The sequence below is a fragment of the Nicotiana tabacum genome, chromosome 17 (genome assembly GCF_000715075.1).
Source record: "Nicotiana tabacum cultivar K326 chromosome 17, ASM71507v2, whole genome shotgun sequence".
NCBI lineage: Eukaryota > Viridiplantae > Streptophyta > Magnoliopsida > Solanales > Solanaceae > Nicotiana > Nicotiana tabacum.
The window spans coordinates 94,846,987-94,863,755 of record NC_134096.1 but is presented as its reverse complement, the minus strand read 5'-3'; the positions used below and the strand labels follow the sequence as shown (position 1 = coordinate 94,863,755).

At 41.0% G+C, this 16,769-nt stretch overlaps 1 protein-coding gene across 1 annotated transcript; it reads left to right on the top strand.

Annotated features, from left to right (window-relative positions):
- Positions 1–12,635: 12,635 nt before the first annotated feature.
- LOC107777836 (uncharacterized) lies at positions 12,636–15,746 on the top strand. Its single transcript, XM_016597986.2, has 6 exons — positions 12,636–12,869; positions 13,288–13,323; positions 13,983–14,184; positions 14,978–15,056; positions 15,170–15,287; positions 15,430–15,746. The coding sequence occupies exons 1-6, from the start codon at positions 12,697–12,699 to the stop codon at positions 15,452–15,454; spliced, it is 633 nt and encodes a 210-aa protein (XP_016453472.1). The 5' UTR covers positions 12,636–12,696; the 3' UTR covers positions 15,455–15,746.
- The last annotated feature ends 1,023 nt before the right edge of the window (positions 15,747–16,769 follow it).

The window sequence follows — 16,769 nt, the reverse complement described above, 5'->3', positions numbered from 1 at the left end:
CTTAATCTTCTCAACTGCCTGTTGTACAACCTCTGGTCCTACTAACTTAGTTTCCCCAACCTCGAACCATCCGATAGTTAACCTACACTTCTGTCTGTAAAGAGCTTCGTATGGAGCCATCTGAATGCTTGAATGATAGTTATTATTATATGCAAACTCAATAAGTGGAAGATGATCATCCCATCTACCCCTGAAGTCCATCACACAAGCATGTAGCATATCCTCTAGTGTCTAAATAGTACGTTCAGCCTGTCCGTCTGTCTGGGGATGAAATGTTGTACTAAGACTTATCGGAGTCCCCAATCATTTTGGAAGGACCTCCAGAAATTAGCTATAAAATGAGCATCTCTATATGAGATAATAGATATAGGGACACCATGAAGTCGTACTATCTCCCTAATGTAAAGCCTTGCATAATCCTCTACTGAGTAAGTAGTCTTGACAGATAGAAAATAGGCTGCTTTTGTAAGTCTATCGACAATAACCCATATAGCATCGAACTTACATTGGGTACGAGGTAAGCCTATGATGAAATCCTTATTAATCACTTCCCATTTCCAAGTCAGAATCTCTATAGGCTGTAATAATCCACCGGGTTTCTGATGCTCAATCCTAACCTGGTAATAATTAGGGCACTGAGCAACAAACTCTGCTATATCCTTCTTCATTCTGTCCCACCAATATATTCCCCTGATATCATGATACATCTTCGCCGCTCCTACATGAATAGAATAACGAGAATAGTGAGCTTCTCCCATAACCTGTTGACGTAACCCTGCCACATTAGAACACATAATCGACCTCGATATCTGAGGACTCCATCTCTTGTAATCTCAAATGGTGTATTCTCATTTTGAGGGGATGTATCTTTATAATGAGCTCGTACATGATCCTCATACTGTGTTCCTTCACTTCAGTTACTAAAGAGGATGTTGTCGTGTCTTGAATAGTAACTCCGGTATCACTTGAGTCCAGTAATCGAACTCCAAGACTAGCTAGCTGATGAATCTCATGGGCTATCCCACACTTCTCCGGCTGTAAATATGACAGGCTACCGATAGATCTACGGCTGAGGGCATCGGCTACTACATTCGCCTTCCCCCGATGGTATAAAATATCAACGTCATAGTCTTTCAGTAGCTCCAACCCTCTCCCTTGGCGTAAATTCAATTCCTTTTGATTGAAGATATATTGAAGGCTCTTATGATCCGTATAGATATCAACATGAATGCCATGCAAATAGTGCTTCCACATCTTTAGTGCATGAATCATCGCGGCTAACTCTAAATCGTGGGATCGGATAATTCTTCTCATGCTTTCTTAGTTCTGTTTAAGCATAAGCAATTACTTTTCATGGTTTTTTTGCCACTTGTTGCATGAATACATGGCTTATCTCATTGTCCACAAATACTGGAATTTCCTGTAACTCATATGATCTAAAATATCATCTTTTGATTTTTTTTCTTCCCGTTCATTAGCCACGATAGGTTCCACTTTCTTATGGAGTGCATACAATGTTGTTGTGAGACTGTTGTTACAAGACCATTTCTTTCTTATGTCACTATGCTTAAGTTGAAGCCTTCTTCCTTATTCCCTCAGCTAGTCTTTCTTTGTAATACTTAAGAGAGACTATTTGACTCCTGTAAAGTTACGAGCTTGTTATATTGTATACCCGAAGGAATTTTCGATGTTCTTACTCGCCTACAAATATCCTTAGTTATATACCTCCGTGCCCTTGTGCTCGTAGGGTTACTTCTAAACTCAAATTTTGATTGTCTCCTTAGTGGTATTCTCTCCTATTTCCGTAACACTTATACAGTACCTTTAACAACCCTAACTCCTATCTGAATATTTCTCAAGGATTACGATGTCATAATATTTGTGAGACTGAATTCCCTATGTTGGGTTTCACTATGTTTATCTTGCATAACCTGCTGATTTATCTGTATCCACTTATTTAGCCATGGCTAGGCTCTTCCTGAATCAACTACTAACTCCACGTTAGTCCATTCTCATATCTATATTCTGCGTAATCTCTCTTAGGTTATATCCTTTGTCTTAACTTACTCCACACACTAGCTCCTTATGTATCTAGTGTTCATTTGCACATATATATCAACATTTGAAAAGTCAAAAGGTGCTAGCTTGGCACCCTCTCATTCGCCCATCTTTCGATACTTATATCTTTTTATCCGAATATCGTATGAACGAACAGTTAAGTGCATTGGAAATTTCATTCCAATACCTTCAATTTTGTATATAATATGTCCCAAAAAGACCTCATATAGAATACGAAATATATTTCTCAAAAAGCTCTATTACAGGGCAAATCCTTAGTCGGTTTTTCCGCAACTTTAATCCGATTTTTTCTAAACTTTATATTTTCTATCCAAACATCATATATAGCCATATTATGACTTTAAAATTATTTAAATCATGATTAACAAGTCTCATATTCATTATGTCACCTTTGGACGCACCGGGTGTAACATTATGGTAAATGATGGGAGCGGCACGTGTATTATCCATCGCCGAGTACTCACACAAATTAAACTCGAGGACATATTACTACGCTGCATCACACTGACATGCTTTAACAATGCAGTTGAATGAACATCTGGCGAGATCACACTCCCTGTCCTGACGGGTGGCGTCACCCTGGAGACCACTTTCCATATCATGGACCAGGACACGGCATACAACGTCATAATAGGGCGACCATGGATACACACCATGATAGCTATACCCTCCAGCTTGTACCAAGTCATCAAATTCCTAACTCCATGAGGCATATTCAGCATACACGGGGAGCAACGCACATCTCAAGAGTGCTACCACATCACCCTAGACTGCACGGCCACCCAACAAATGAGAGAGAAAGAGAGAGAGACATAGCAATCAATAGGGTCGAGGTCGGTAAGTGATGACAGTGGGGACGACATCAGAGACCCCGATATGGCCGAGGCCGCAGGATCGACCATAGAGGACCTCGACCCCGTTCAACTAGACATTAACGACCACAACAAGAAAGCTTACATCGGCTGCAAACTTCAAGAACCGGGTAAGTTTCGTGAATTTTTAACTACTAACGCGAACCTTTTTGCTTTTAGCCATGCAGATATGCCAGGTATCCCAAAGGAGATCGCCACACACAAATTAAATGACGATCCACTCTACCCGTCAATGAGGAAGGTTCGACGTAAGTTCAACTCCGCAATGAATGACGCAGTGCGCGAAGAAGTGGAAAAATTATTAGAAAATGGCTCCGCCAGAGAGTCGAAGTATCCCTAATTGGTCGCCAAAGTGGTCATGGTGAAAAAGAAGAATGGCAAGTGGTGGATGTGTGAAGATTTCCCCGACCTAAACAAAGCTTGCCCCAAGGATTCGTTTCCATTACCTCATATCGACCAGCTCATCGACGCGACTGCCGTGCACGAGTTGCTAAGTTTCTTGGATGCCTACTCAGTCTACAACCAGATCCTTATGGAGGAAGAGGACCATGAAAAGACCACCTTCATCACCCATCGGGGGACATACTGCTACAAAGTTATGCCTTTCAGATTGAAAAATACGGGGGTAACTTACCAAAGGTTGGTGACAAAGATGTTCAAAGAACAACTCGGAAAAATGATGGAGGTATACATCGACGACATGCTGGTCAAGTCCAAAAGGAAAGAAGATCACATTGACCACTTAAGAGAAGAATTCGGCATACTCAGGCAATACGACATGAAACTGAACAACAAAAAATATGCGTTCGGCGTGGCCTCAGTGAAATTCTTGGGTTTCCTAGTGTCGCAGCGGGGTATCGAGGTCAATCCCGACCAAATCAAGGCCATCAACGGGATACCAGTGCACTTGACCCCCAAAAGGCAGGTCTAGAAGTTAGTTGGCCGTATCGCCGCTCTTTCGAGGTTCATCTCACGATCCTCCAATAGGTGCCACAAGTTCTTTGACGTACTAAAAAAGTAGAACGACCTCCAATGGACCCCTGAGTGCGTCCAAGCCCTGAAGGAGTTAAAGGTGTACTTGTCCTCTCCACCGTTGCTCTCAAAACCGGAACCAGGACAGCCTCTCCTCATCTATCTCGTCGTGTTCGAAGTGGCTGTGAGCGCAGTCTTAGTCCAAGAAAATAAAAGTACGCAATCTCTCATATAATACATTAGCAAGACACTAGTCGACGCCAAGACCAGATACCCCTATCTTGAAAAACTGGCTCTAGCCTTAGTCGTAGCTTCACGAAAGCTTAGACCGTATTTCCAATGCCATCCCATCTCGGTTATCACATTTTTCCCCTTAAGAAGAATTTTACACAAACCCGAACTATCAGACAGATTGTCCAAATGAGACATTGAACTAAGCGAGCACGATATTACATATCGACCGCGAATGGTGATAAAGTCTTAGGTCCTCGCCGACTTCAGTGCGCATATACGGCCCGAAGTCGAATAGGAAGCCGCCCACGCTTTTTCCCAAACACAAGACCTCTCGGTCCTATACACCGATGGTGCATCTAACGCGTTGTGGTCCGGGCTGGAAATCGTACTCGAAGTCCCAACGGGCGAAGTGATTCGCTAGTCCATAAGGTGCCCGGACATGACTAACAACGAGGCCGAGTATGAGGCCTTGATTGTAGGACTAAGACTAACACTCAAATACGGGGCGAAGCGGCTAAGGTTACGTTACGATTCTCAGCTCGTGGTGAACCAAGTCACAAGGACTTTCCAAATCAAGGATCAAAGGTTACAAAAATACCAGACCAAAATCAGCAAACTACTACCCGAGCTTGACGAATGTCAGCTCGACCAGATTCCCCGAGAATAGAATATCGAGGCGGACGACCTCACTAAATTAGCAAAAACCACCAAAAACATTACAACCGGAGACCAAAATATGGTCCACCTCCTCAACCCATTGATAGACCAAATCGAGGTAAGAACCATAAACCTGACTTGGGACTGGCGCAACCGTATTATTTCATATTTGTAGGATGACGTACTCCCAAACGATAAAAAAGAGGCCAAAAAATTGCGAATGCAAGCGACCAGATATAACATCGTTCACAATGACCTGTCTAAAAGGACATATGGCAGCCCCCTAGCTAAATGCTTAGCCCCAAATCGAACATTGCGCGTCCTTGAAGAAGTGCACGGAGTCCACCGTGGAGCTCACTCCAGCAATCGAGCTTTGGTCCGGTGCCTCATACGAGCGGGGTACGCCCCACCATGAAAAAGGAGGCCGCAGATTTTGTGAAAAAATGTGAGCAATGCCAGAAGTACGCCCCAATGATCTACCAAGTAGGCGAACACCTACACTCAGTAACTTCCCCTTGACCGTTCATCAAATGGGGAATGGAAATTGTGGGCCCCCTCACGGCAGGATGAGGTAACGTACGATTTCTCTTGGTTTTAACTGACTATTTCTCTAAATGGGTGGAAGCAGGAGCATTCTCCCAAATATGCAAACAGGAAGTGATTGCCTTCATATGGAAAAACATCATATGCCATTTTGGTCTCCCCAAAGAAATCAACTGCGACAACGGACCTCAATTTGCAAGAAAGAAGGTCGCCGATTTTTTTGAAAAATGGCACATCAAAAGAATACTGTCAACGCCTTACCACCCCGCGGGCAACGGGCAAGCCTAGTCCTCCAACAAGTCAATACTGAACATCATGAAGAAGAAACTCGAAGACGCCAATGGACTATGGCCAAAAATATTACCAGAAGTACTTTGGGCCTACCGAACAATGCCCAAAAACGAGCACAGGGGAAACGCCATACTCGTTAGTCTATGGGACTGATGAAGTAATAACAGTCGAGGTCGGGGAGCCCAGCCTAAAATACTTCCATGAAAGCGAACCCAGAACAATGACAGTAGAAAACAGGAACTCGACGAAGTCAGGGAATGAAGAGATATGGCCTACGTGAGAATGGTCGCCCAAAAGAAACAAGCAGAATACTACTATAACAAAAGAGCAAAGATCAAGCCACTTAAAGTCGAGGACTACATGCTTAAAGCTAAAACACAAGCAAGCAAAGACCGCCGGGAAGGTAAACTAGGAACAAACTCGGACGACCCCTATAAAATCATGGCAGTAGCAAGAAAAGGATCATTCACACTAGAAACAATGGAAGGAAATCGACTACCAAACAATTGGAATATTACACACCTCAAGTACTTCAACTTTTGTAGGACGAGGTCCCCAAAGTCGCACTCTTTTTCCCTCACTCGAGTTTTGTCCCAATTGGGTTTTCTCAAGGAGGTTTTAACGAGGCGATGAGGGGGATACTTCAGGATTGAAGTACGCACAGACGAAGATACTGGACGACTAGTTCATTGCTCGATCTCTCACTAGATAGACCGGGACTGGGACTGAACTACCAGCTAGCACCCGAAAAATATAAATATCTCTAGGAATATGAACAAAGCACAAGTACATGAAGTTTATTTTTGCTTTCCCCAAATAAAGGTTACATTCAACCTCGTTCAAAGTAATACCTACTCGGCCCACGACCTTAACTAATTAAAGGTTACATTCGACCTCGTTCAAATTAACACCTACTCGGCTCATGGCCTGAACTAAATAAAGGTTACATTCTACCTCGTTCGAATTAAACATACGACGTGTTTGACCTTATTCGAACCAACTACTGGCCATCAGCCATAATCAAACCTAGACATCGTTTCAACCTCGTTCGACCTACTCAAATAAATCTATTACGACGAAGGCAGCCAAGCAACAAAATCAAAAAAATGTACAAGCCCGAACAAAGAAAAAGAATCAGGTACGAATAACATAACTCACATTTCATACTTGAAATATTTTTTTTACAAAGGCTCGAATACACACCTACGAAAAATACACACAAGCCTGCGGCTAAACAAAAAAGAAGGAAAAACAACAAAACACCGTCCGGCCTAAAAACACCACCAGCTTGATCACCCATGCCATCTCCACTTACCTTTTTGCCATCGCCAATGGGATACTCATCCTCGTACCAGGCATCCTGTTCAATTCGATCTATGCCTGCTCCCTCATCATCACCGGCTTTCGGTGTAGCAGGGTCATAAACACAAGCAAACCGAGCTTTACGTACCTTGGCACAAGCATCCTCGAAGTCGGCTTCTGAAACAGTCCCCGCCCCTATCAGGTCCCTGAATATATCCAGCTGAGCCTCGACGTGAATCCATTCCTCGTACAAATCCCGCGAAACATCAGGAAAAGTAGAAGCGCGGGAGGAGGATGGCTAAGCCAATAACTGCGACTTTTCGGCCTCGCGAGCAGCAACTCGATCACTAAGGCCTGAAGCCTCTTTTTCCAGCTCCCATATCCGCTCATCAAGTCGCCCTTCTCTGATCCTGGCCGTCTCCAAAGCAACCTCCCGCTTAGAACGGAGAATGCAGATCATGATCTCTAAAGCCTCTATTCTCCTCGCACCCGATAGCTAGGCCAACTCCGCTTTCTCTAAACCCACAGTCTTCTTAGCGACCTCGCCACTCAAAGCGACCACTTTGAGTTGACACTCCTCAAGCTCGGCGCGCAATGAGACCATTTGGGCTTGAAGGTCGGCACATTGGGCCTCGACCCCCCTGCTCACCTCGAACTCCTCTTCTTTTTTCCTCTACGCCCCCTCGAGAACGATGCATTTTCCAATGACTCTCATTAATTCATAATTCTTCTCCTTCAGTTCACCTCGGAGAGCCTGAAAAGTGTCGCTCCCACCGAACTGCATGCAGATCTTGCGATGCTTATCACAGTATTCATGATATTTCCGCTCCATCTTCTAGAAAATGGCCTTACCACTCTCCTCTCGTCGGGCACTCTTGATCTCCTAAATCACGGTCGAAAAGAAAGATAGAAAACGAGGAGTAAGAACGAAACTTTGAGCTCAACGTAAAAAAATGGAGAAAGATTAAAAGACTTACCCTAAGAGCGAGGCGCCGAGGCCGATTATACTCCTCGACAAAGTGGCATCCTTTAGCTTCTCAAGGGTTTTACCCTCCACATCGGAACAAAGGGGGCCAAGGGAAGGGACCACGTCCTCCGTATCAACCAACAAATCTCGGACCAAGGGGATCGCAATAGTCCGCGTGGTCCCCTCCAATCTCACCTCAAGTCGGGTAAGTCCTTCCCCCATCATCCTCACTTCCGCGGAATCCATATCGGAGCCCGTCTCATAACCTTCTTCGGCTACACTTTTCCCTTTTGTGTCAACCCGGGAAGAAGGATCATCGGCTGGTAGTGAAGGATCATCGGCTGGTAGTGAGGCCGATGGCTCATCTTGCTGTAAGATGTCAGGGACTCTCGCCGACAGCCCTTCAAAATCCATCACGGTCTCAGGAGGAGACGTACCCCCTCGCCCCCCGACGACGGCAGAATCGTGGGCAGTAACTCGGTGTCATATCCAAGTTCTATGGTCGCCATTTCTCCGACGATGAAATCCTCTATCACCAAACTCCCCGCACGGACAACTCTTTCGCCGACATCTACAGATCGCCTCTTACGGGGAAGCAAGTTGTCACCATTTGGAGACGATTCCTCCTCATCGTCCTCGTCTATTAGATGATGTAGAGGAGAAGTCGAGAGTCCTGCTGCAAGCGTAGTCGACGACCGAGCAGACCTTACCACGGCGGAAGGAACAGAAGTTGCTTTCCTTTTGCGGAACGCTGGAGCAAGGGCTTGATGAGTGGGAATTTTGACTACTTATTAGTGCCTTTTAGCTTTTGTTTTAGTCCAAAAGTGTCTAATTGTATTCCCGAAAACTGATGAAATATGCTTACCTGCAGGAATATTGGAAAATGAGCCACTACGATGAAATCCAACTCAAGGAGGAGTGATCTGAACAAGGAAAAAATCAGGCATATAAGCTCAAGTGTGGACCGCAAATTTCTATCTGCGGCCGCAGAATATGAAGGAAAATTAGCAGAGCCCTAGTGCAAAGTACGGACCGCACAATTATTGTGCGGCCGCAAAAGCTACGTAAGAGCCAAAATTTAGAAAGTTTCATTTCAAGATTAAGAAGAAATGCGGACCGCACAATAATTGTGCGGCCGCAGAAACAGCTATGCGACCGCACTCATGAAATGTGTGGTCCGCAGAAGAGCCTAGTGCGGCCGCACCCAGAATTGTGCGGACCGCAGAACATGAGAGATGCGGCCGCAATCCAGAATTGTGCGGCCGCAGAGTCAACTCCTGTCAAGATATGAAGAGAATTGCGGACCACACATATAATTGTGCGGCCGCAAAACCTCCGAAAGGGCAATTTTATCCAAAAATTTTAGCTTTGTATAAATAGACTACTTTCACGAAATTAGGTCAAGTTTTGAATATTGAAAGTCCTGTAGCCGTTTTTCTTTACCCCTTTAAGCAGCTTTAGCTTACTTTGGTGATTTAACATTGGATTTTTATCTTTTAATCTTGCAATATGAGTTTTATCATCTTTTCTTCTCTATTTTCCTCTATACCCATTATGAGTAGCTAGATTTTTAGCTAGAGTTGTGACCCAACCCTAGTGTGTGAACCTAATAGGTATTTGATTTATGGCTTGTTTATGGTTGGTTGTTTATTATTTAGCCTTGTTATTGCCTTTAATTATAGAATTAATGGTTTCAAACATTAGTTTATGCCTATTTAACTTGGTCTCTACTTGAGAAAGAGAAACTTAGTTTAGGAAAACTTGGCTAACAAGAATTTGGGATAAAATCAAGAGATTAATAGTCCCAATCAAAGGGTTGAACCTAGAGATAGTAAAACCCGACTTGAGCATTTTATCAATTATTTTATTCAATACCCATTTGAACTTGAGAAAGCTAAATTGGGCAAAATCACTCTCTTACCGAGAGATATTGAGTGGGTATTTAAGTGTTGATTGTTATAATAAACCCCGACCAACAAAACAAGCTTTAAAGTTTACAACCCGTTATTCAAACACCTAGGTGGAGGTCATACCTTTAGGACTTTTTATATATTTGAAAACCATCCAAAAACAATATTCTCTAATTTTATATCTTTAGAATTGTAATCCTTAACGTAATTTTAGAAGTAAAAATAAAAACATATTTATGGAAGTGCAACCAAGATACTTCACGTGCTTTATCCAAATATATACCACTAATCTCATCTCAACTCATTGTGGATTCGATCCCGACTCCTTGTTGGGTATTACTATTGTAATCGACCGTTTCATAACCCCGAATATAGGTGTGACTTGGACGAGATCAGGGCCCTCGCCTTCTCGAAGATCCTCGGGCTGAAAAAGAAAAATTATAAGGCTGTCACTTACTGTACAAAACCATAGCGAGCGAGCGACCATGAGGTCAAAACAGTATGGATAGAAGACAATAAATGTATAGATAATTACATATAGACGGACTCACCGGTCACTGAAAGCGCAAGCCCGAATTTCTTGATAAAAGCCGACCATTCATGAATCCCCACCGTGTGAGGCAAAACCTGGCTGACCCAGTCATGAATGTCCCCAGCCAAAGGAGGGGGCGAAGTCTCGGCTGCGCGAAGAAGGGACAGAATGTTAGACTACGACTGAAACATGCAAAACAAATGCTTGGCAAAAAGATACTTACAGACGTAATTCCAAGATTCAGGGAATCCGCTCGTGTTGACCATCACGTCCTCGATCTTGACGAAGAAGTAGTTGAGCCAGAACTGACGATTTGCCTTATCGTCCATCTTTACTACCCAACTTTTACTTCCTCGGTGGCGAAGGTGCAACATCGTCTCCCTATAGAAACTAGGGGCGAAAAGGTGCATCAGGTGGCGAAGTGAGACCCCACGGCCAGCCAACTCTGCATATTTCGTCAACATACGGATAAGCTTGTAGATGAAAGGGGAAAGTTGGGCCGGGCAGACACCGTAGTAACGGCAAAATTGCTCTGCCAATGGGAGAAGAGGAAAGGAATAGCCCATATAGAACGGATACGCGTATAATGCATAATATCTTGGGAGGTGTACCTGTACCACATCGCGCCCCGCCGGAATCAGATCGATGTGAGACAAAATTTTGAACTTTGCCCTAAACTCAGCGAGGTTGACCTCGGTTATCGTCGACTTCGAGGCCTCAGGATCGTCTTCAGGTAACTTCGAAAAATCAGACCTAGTCTTTTCACTGCAAGGAATTATTTTCTCTACCATAGGAAACCTATCATCCTCAAGGGCAACAGAAATACCGTCGCCGTGAGGAGGCATACGTACCGCCAAGAGGTAGGGTTAGCCGCCATGCCGGAACTAGAGGGTGCGTTAACCATTTTCTTGAGAAATGATGTTTTAAGCACAAAAGAGTTGGAAGAAACTGAAATCGCTGGAATCGGGGGAGTGGATACACAATGACGAAGTAAAAAAGAGACTAGGGTTCAATATGGAGAATGAATAAAGAATAGCAGGGGATTCGATATTAGGAGTGTGCAAAACAAACACAAATGGCCTCAGATCCCTATATATAAGAGTTCAAGTACCAAAACCGAGAAATTAGGCCATCATTACCTAGCGCAAGTATCGAAACAGTAGAGACGCGGGAAACGACGCAAAGCATCGGAAAAATGTGTCATAATGACACATGATGTCATGACGTCATTCTGAAACAATGCATCTCTAAAGGTTCCAGCTCACGAAAAGTCATGTTTCCACCTTGTCTAAAGTGCCACTATCCGAATTGCTTGCCTAATTTTGTCAATTACGATAAAAGAGTTCGCTCATCAAGGTTGCCCGGGCTCGGCCTTAATAAGCGGAAGGACTAACTGTATAAGCCAAAATCCGTCCGTAGGATATTTAGCGTAATATGACATTAAAGAGAGAGTGGGTCGAGCTCGCCCAAGATGCAACGAAGTCATTGGCCGAGGTACCGACATGAGCCGTAATCGAGATGTTGACAGGGATCGCAGTCGAGATATCAATAAGGGTCGAGGTAGAGATTGACTATTGATGATAAGACTTATAACGGCTAATTTGTTAGGATATGATACTAAAAGAAAATATTCTAGTGGATATTCCCTGCATTTATACTATTAGGGTTTCCTAGGAAAAAGACCCCATATATATATAGAAGGAAGAGACAATGATATAGGCATGTAATATTAATTTTGATAAGAACACTTTTGAGAAGAAGACTTTCTCTATGGCAAAAATACAAAGACTACCTTTTGATAAAGATTCTTGTTCATATTATTCCCACCTTTCCACCAGATCCGAGGATTGTTCATACGAATCTTAGACCTATCTATCATTCATCATTGTCAGGAGAAATATTCATTCAACCCACTCATTATTGGGTTAATCTTTCTCCTTATTTATCTAAATGTCATTTATTGTTAGTTATATCTCCATTAATGTTCAGGCTTTAAGAATTTTTTGCACTTATTGCCATCAACCATTCACGGGATCTGTCTCATCTAATGTACGTTTTCAATATTAGTGTCTAGAGTTATTATATTTAATTAGATTTAACCCCTTGTTACATAAATTTAATAGTTTAATCAAAAGTTATAGTTTTTGACCAAACACTTTCCATTTGGCTTTTTGACTTCTTCTATTATCAGTCAAAATTGCAAAATCCATAAAATCTAGAGTAATTCTTATTTTGTAATTTGTATTAGGCAACTATATAAATACCACAAACTCTCTCATCCATAAATTGCAATACTCTTACATTTCCTTCACTCTCGTCTTTAATACAGTAAACAGCATGAATATCAACAAGGCAGCTTCATTTTTACTTCCTTTGGTGTTTTTCTTGGCTTTATCCCAAGAATCTGTTAGTGGGCGCCCTCTTATACTGTCACTGACCAGACCCAAACCAGATGATGCTGCCCTCTTTGCTCGTTGGCTCGTTTCTCAGAGTTCTTGGGGTGTCCTCAAGTAACTTTTTATTCCTATGTCCCGTTGATCATAGCTTTGGTATTTTTACTTAATTGCGTGAAATTATCGAATTGGTATCTTTTTGTCTGAAAAATCTAATCTTGTACTTTGGTCTGTTATTCTTAGCCAAACCCAACTAGTTTGGGATCTGGAGTTGTTGATTGATTGTTGATTATCTGCTTTGATCAGATGCAGGCATGCAGTTTCATTTTCCCCCCCCCCCCCTGTCGATTTTAACATGTTAAAATCTGAATTATTTCTGGGTTGTTGGCTATGCTGTCATTTGTGGCAGCTAAAGTCAACTGATTGGCTATAAGTTTAGTGTTAAGAATGGAAAATGAATGATACTAATAGATTGCTAAACAAAGAGCTCTAGTAGTTTCAACTGAAAGCTGATTTGATGACCTTTCTTTTGCAGTACTATAGCAAGTGATATGGGAGGAGCACCGTTCGGGTATGTTAAGACCACATCTCTGGATAGGACATTGTTTGGGAAGCTCTTTGTTTTGTTTCTTGCACATTTAAGTTCTGCTTATGTATAGATTTTAATTATCTTACAGCCTTAAATTCTAAAATTAGAATATTTTAAAAGTTTTTCTGCAGTCATGTATTTCTTCATTTTCAGAATCCTCATACCACTACAAAAAAGGGGAAAAAATGGTCCTGGATGTCTTTTATTTTGTGTTCATACTTCATATGGGAGGGGTCAAGAGGATCTTCGTCATTTTATTTTGTATTAGAAATGTATTTGTTTCATGATTACTCTTAGCATATAACTTACAATATTTCTTTTATCGTGTTCTAAAATATTGCAAAGCATAAATCAAATAGTATCATTTTAGGAAAAGGAAAGATCTACATAAAAAAAATTTGAATGGTGATTATCTTGATTAAGCATATAGTTCTTCGTTCAATTTTGAAGGGATTTGGTCTTTGAGATCTGTAGAAGCTCTCATCATAGAACTTTATGTTTCGTGAACCCTGCAAAACTTTAGGACTAGAGATGGTGGATTTGTTGAATGTGGCTTACTTCAAATCTTTTATGGATTTGATGCTATTCAATCTTGTTCTGCTGCTAGTCTTGAATCTCTTGAAGTACATTGTGTTGTGCAGGAACGTTGTCTCATTTAGTGATGGATTACCAGACAAAGGTCGTGGCATACCGTACTTCTACTTAACGACACTTGATCCCACTGCTAGAAATGCATTAAAAGACCAGAGATCATCACTTACAATCAGTGAGTATGCCATTGGAACTTGTGGCAAGACAGATCCTGAGAATCCATCTTGCGCCAAAATTACCCTCATAGGAAAGGTAGTTGCACTAACAATTCCTCTCTTTTAAACAAGAGTCATGAATATTCTGTATCCCACTCTTTCAGTCCATTTTCTTCACTCCAAAGTTCAGCGCATCCGCTTAGTTTTCCCTTAGCTCTACATTCCATTGCTATACCCTTTAGCGGTAAGAATTAATCCGTGCATTTGTGGGTGCTACTACATGAATATCCTCTTACGCGACCAATTATCAGCTAGACAGTTACAAATTGTTGAACTTTATGTTAGACTGAAGTTGTGGTGGCAACTTTTGCCAGGTATTTGGCATTTTTGTTTAAATTGAGTCCTCCCGAAATCTCAATGTTATGTTTGCTCCAGGAATTTTGAAAGTATACTTGCACATTGCTGAACACATTTAATTCTGAAACAGACTGCTAATTTGAACTTTCCACTAACTGGTGATACTTGGTAATCATTTGCACTCAAATTTTGTATTTTGGCACTGTAGTTGGTTGGCACCAATATGGAAAAGAGGAAAGTAAAAGAATAGTATTTGATCTGATTGCTAATCAATACTTGAAAATGTCATAACATGTATAATTGGAGAATACATTTTCACTATGGTTGCTATCGTTCTATGTTCTGCTAAATTGAAGCAATTATGGTGTGGATGGATTCACTTGATCAGCATATGAACAAGCTGCCGATATTCAAACTTAAGGCTTGAATGCTAAAAATTGCTTGTTTCTTTTGTAGTTTCTTTTTCCTGAACTGTCAAAATATCATCCACATTCTTGCTAGCATTATGATACTTTATCTTTGTGTTGATTTAGTTGAAATTGCTTAATGGAGATCCAAAGGAAACTACCTTTGCTCAAACTGCTTTATTCACAAAACACCCTGAGATGAAAGGTACATGTCATCTTCTAGACTTGAGCTGCCATTCTGAAGTACTACCATCACCCACCTGTGCTTTATTTTGTTAATGGAACTTCTCATGGGTCACTATTTTGAATTAATGGCAGGTTGGCCCAAGGGTCACAATTTCCAGATCTTCAAATTGGAGATTGAGGAGATATTTATGATCAACTGGTTTGGCGGTCCCAAACCTCTTACTGTGGATCAGTATTTGCAGGCTAAAATGTGAGTTTAGAGCAGTAAAAAGGTTGCTAAAGAAAAAGTCAGATACTGTATTTTCTCACTAAAATGAATAAAATAAAAAAAACTTTATTTGCCGTTTGTCTCAGTGTTGATGTCATTCCTTATTTACATGATCCATACACAGGGATAGTCGCGCGGCCATTGCATGAATGCCCTTTACATATACAATCTGCAGACATGTTCTTTGCAACTGAAGCTTTCACAATGGTTTATATAAGAGAAAAAGAAACAGTTGTAAATAGGAGATACTTGTTAAGCTCATTATCATTCATTCATACATACCCTGGGCAAAATGTGTGGCTTCTTCAACATTCATTGTTATTCTGACTTGTAAATTATGAAGGTTCTAATGCCGAATAATGGGATGCAGCATCCTTTTAACTGATATAGCTGCAACTGATTGTTGCAACTTGCAACATAATAAAGCATCAATCATCTGCTTGAGATGTAGTTTGTCGTTTCTCAGCCTGCAAACTCTGGTTAGAGTTGTGAAACAAGCTTGGCCTTTGTAGGTCTTTTCTTGACTCTTAGTGGTCGTTTGGTTGGAAAACAAGTTATCCCATGATTAATTATCTCAGAATTAGTTATCACCCTCCCATGGGATAAAAAAATACTACAATTCCGGGATAACTAATCCTGGAATTAGTTATACTACGATTTTATCTCAACTAAACGTGAAATAAATTTATCTCAAATTTAATCCCGGAATTAATTATCTCTTATCTCTCGTACCAAACGAATTAGTGCAATATCCATTTTTTTGTGAAAGACGCTCTCTTCATGATCATCCCCGTCATTACATGTTATTAGTATGTTCTATGAATGGCTTGTTTGATCTCAAGTCAATGAGTAACTTTAGGTCTCTACTTTATATCCCATTAAGGGTCCTAGAAGATAAACATTTTACTATTCCACAACTCTCCAAATATTGGCGCAGAGGAAGAGAACTTTATAAAATTAAGTTTGTTAAATAATTTGAAATTTGTGAAGTAGAAACAATAAAGTTATCCATGTATGTAGTTTGGAGTTGATCTAACTATATAGTATATAATGTTAAGCCATTTTATGTTTTTTTTTTTTTTTGGAATACAATGTTCGTGAATAATTTTTGCTGTTGTTTTTGTAATCTATAGTTTTAACTAAGTTATAAATAAGTGAATGTTTCAAATTATTAAAATAAACGAAATAATAAGATTACTTTTAAGATGAACATAATTGCCAATGTTATATCTGAAAGCGCCAATTATATATAAGAAAACGCCTACTTAGATTATTTTATGTTGTTAACAATGAAGTTCTTTTGATTTTTATACTCTGAAGTTGAATAGCCTAAGATTTATTTCACAAATCACATAAGAATGGATATAGTCGCCTATGTTATACGAAAGGCGATCTTAAATTGCCTAATTTTTATAATGATATATTGCCCATTTATTCGTTCGAGATCATAAATAATACATATGT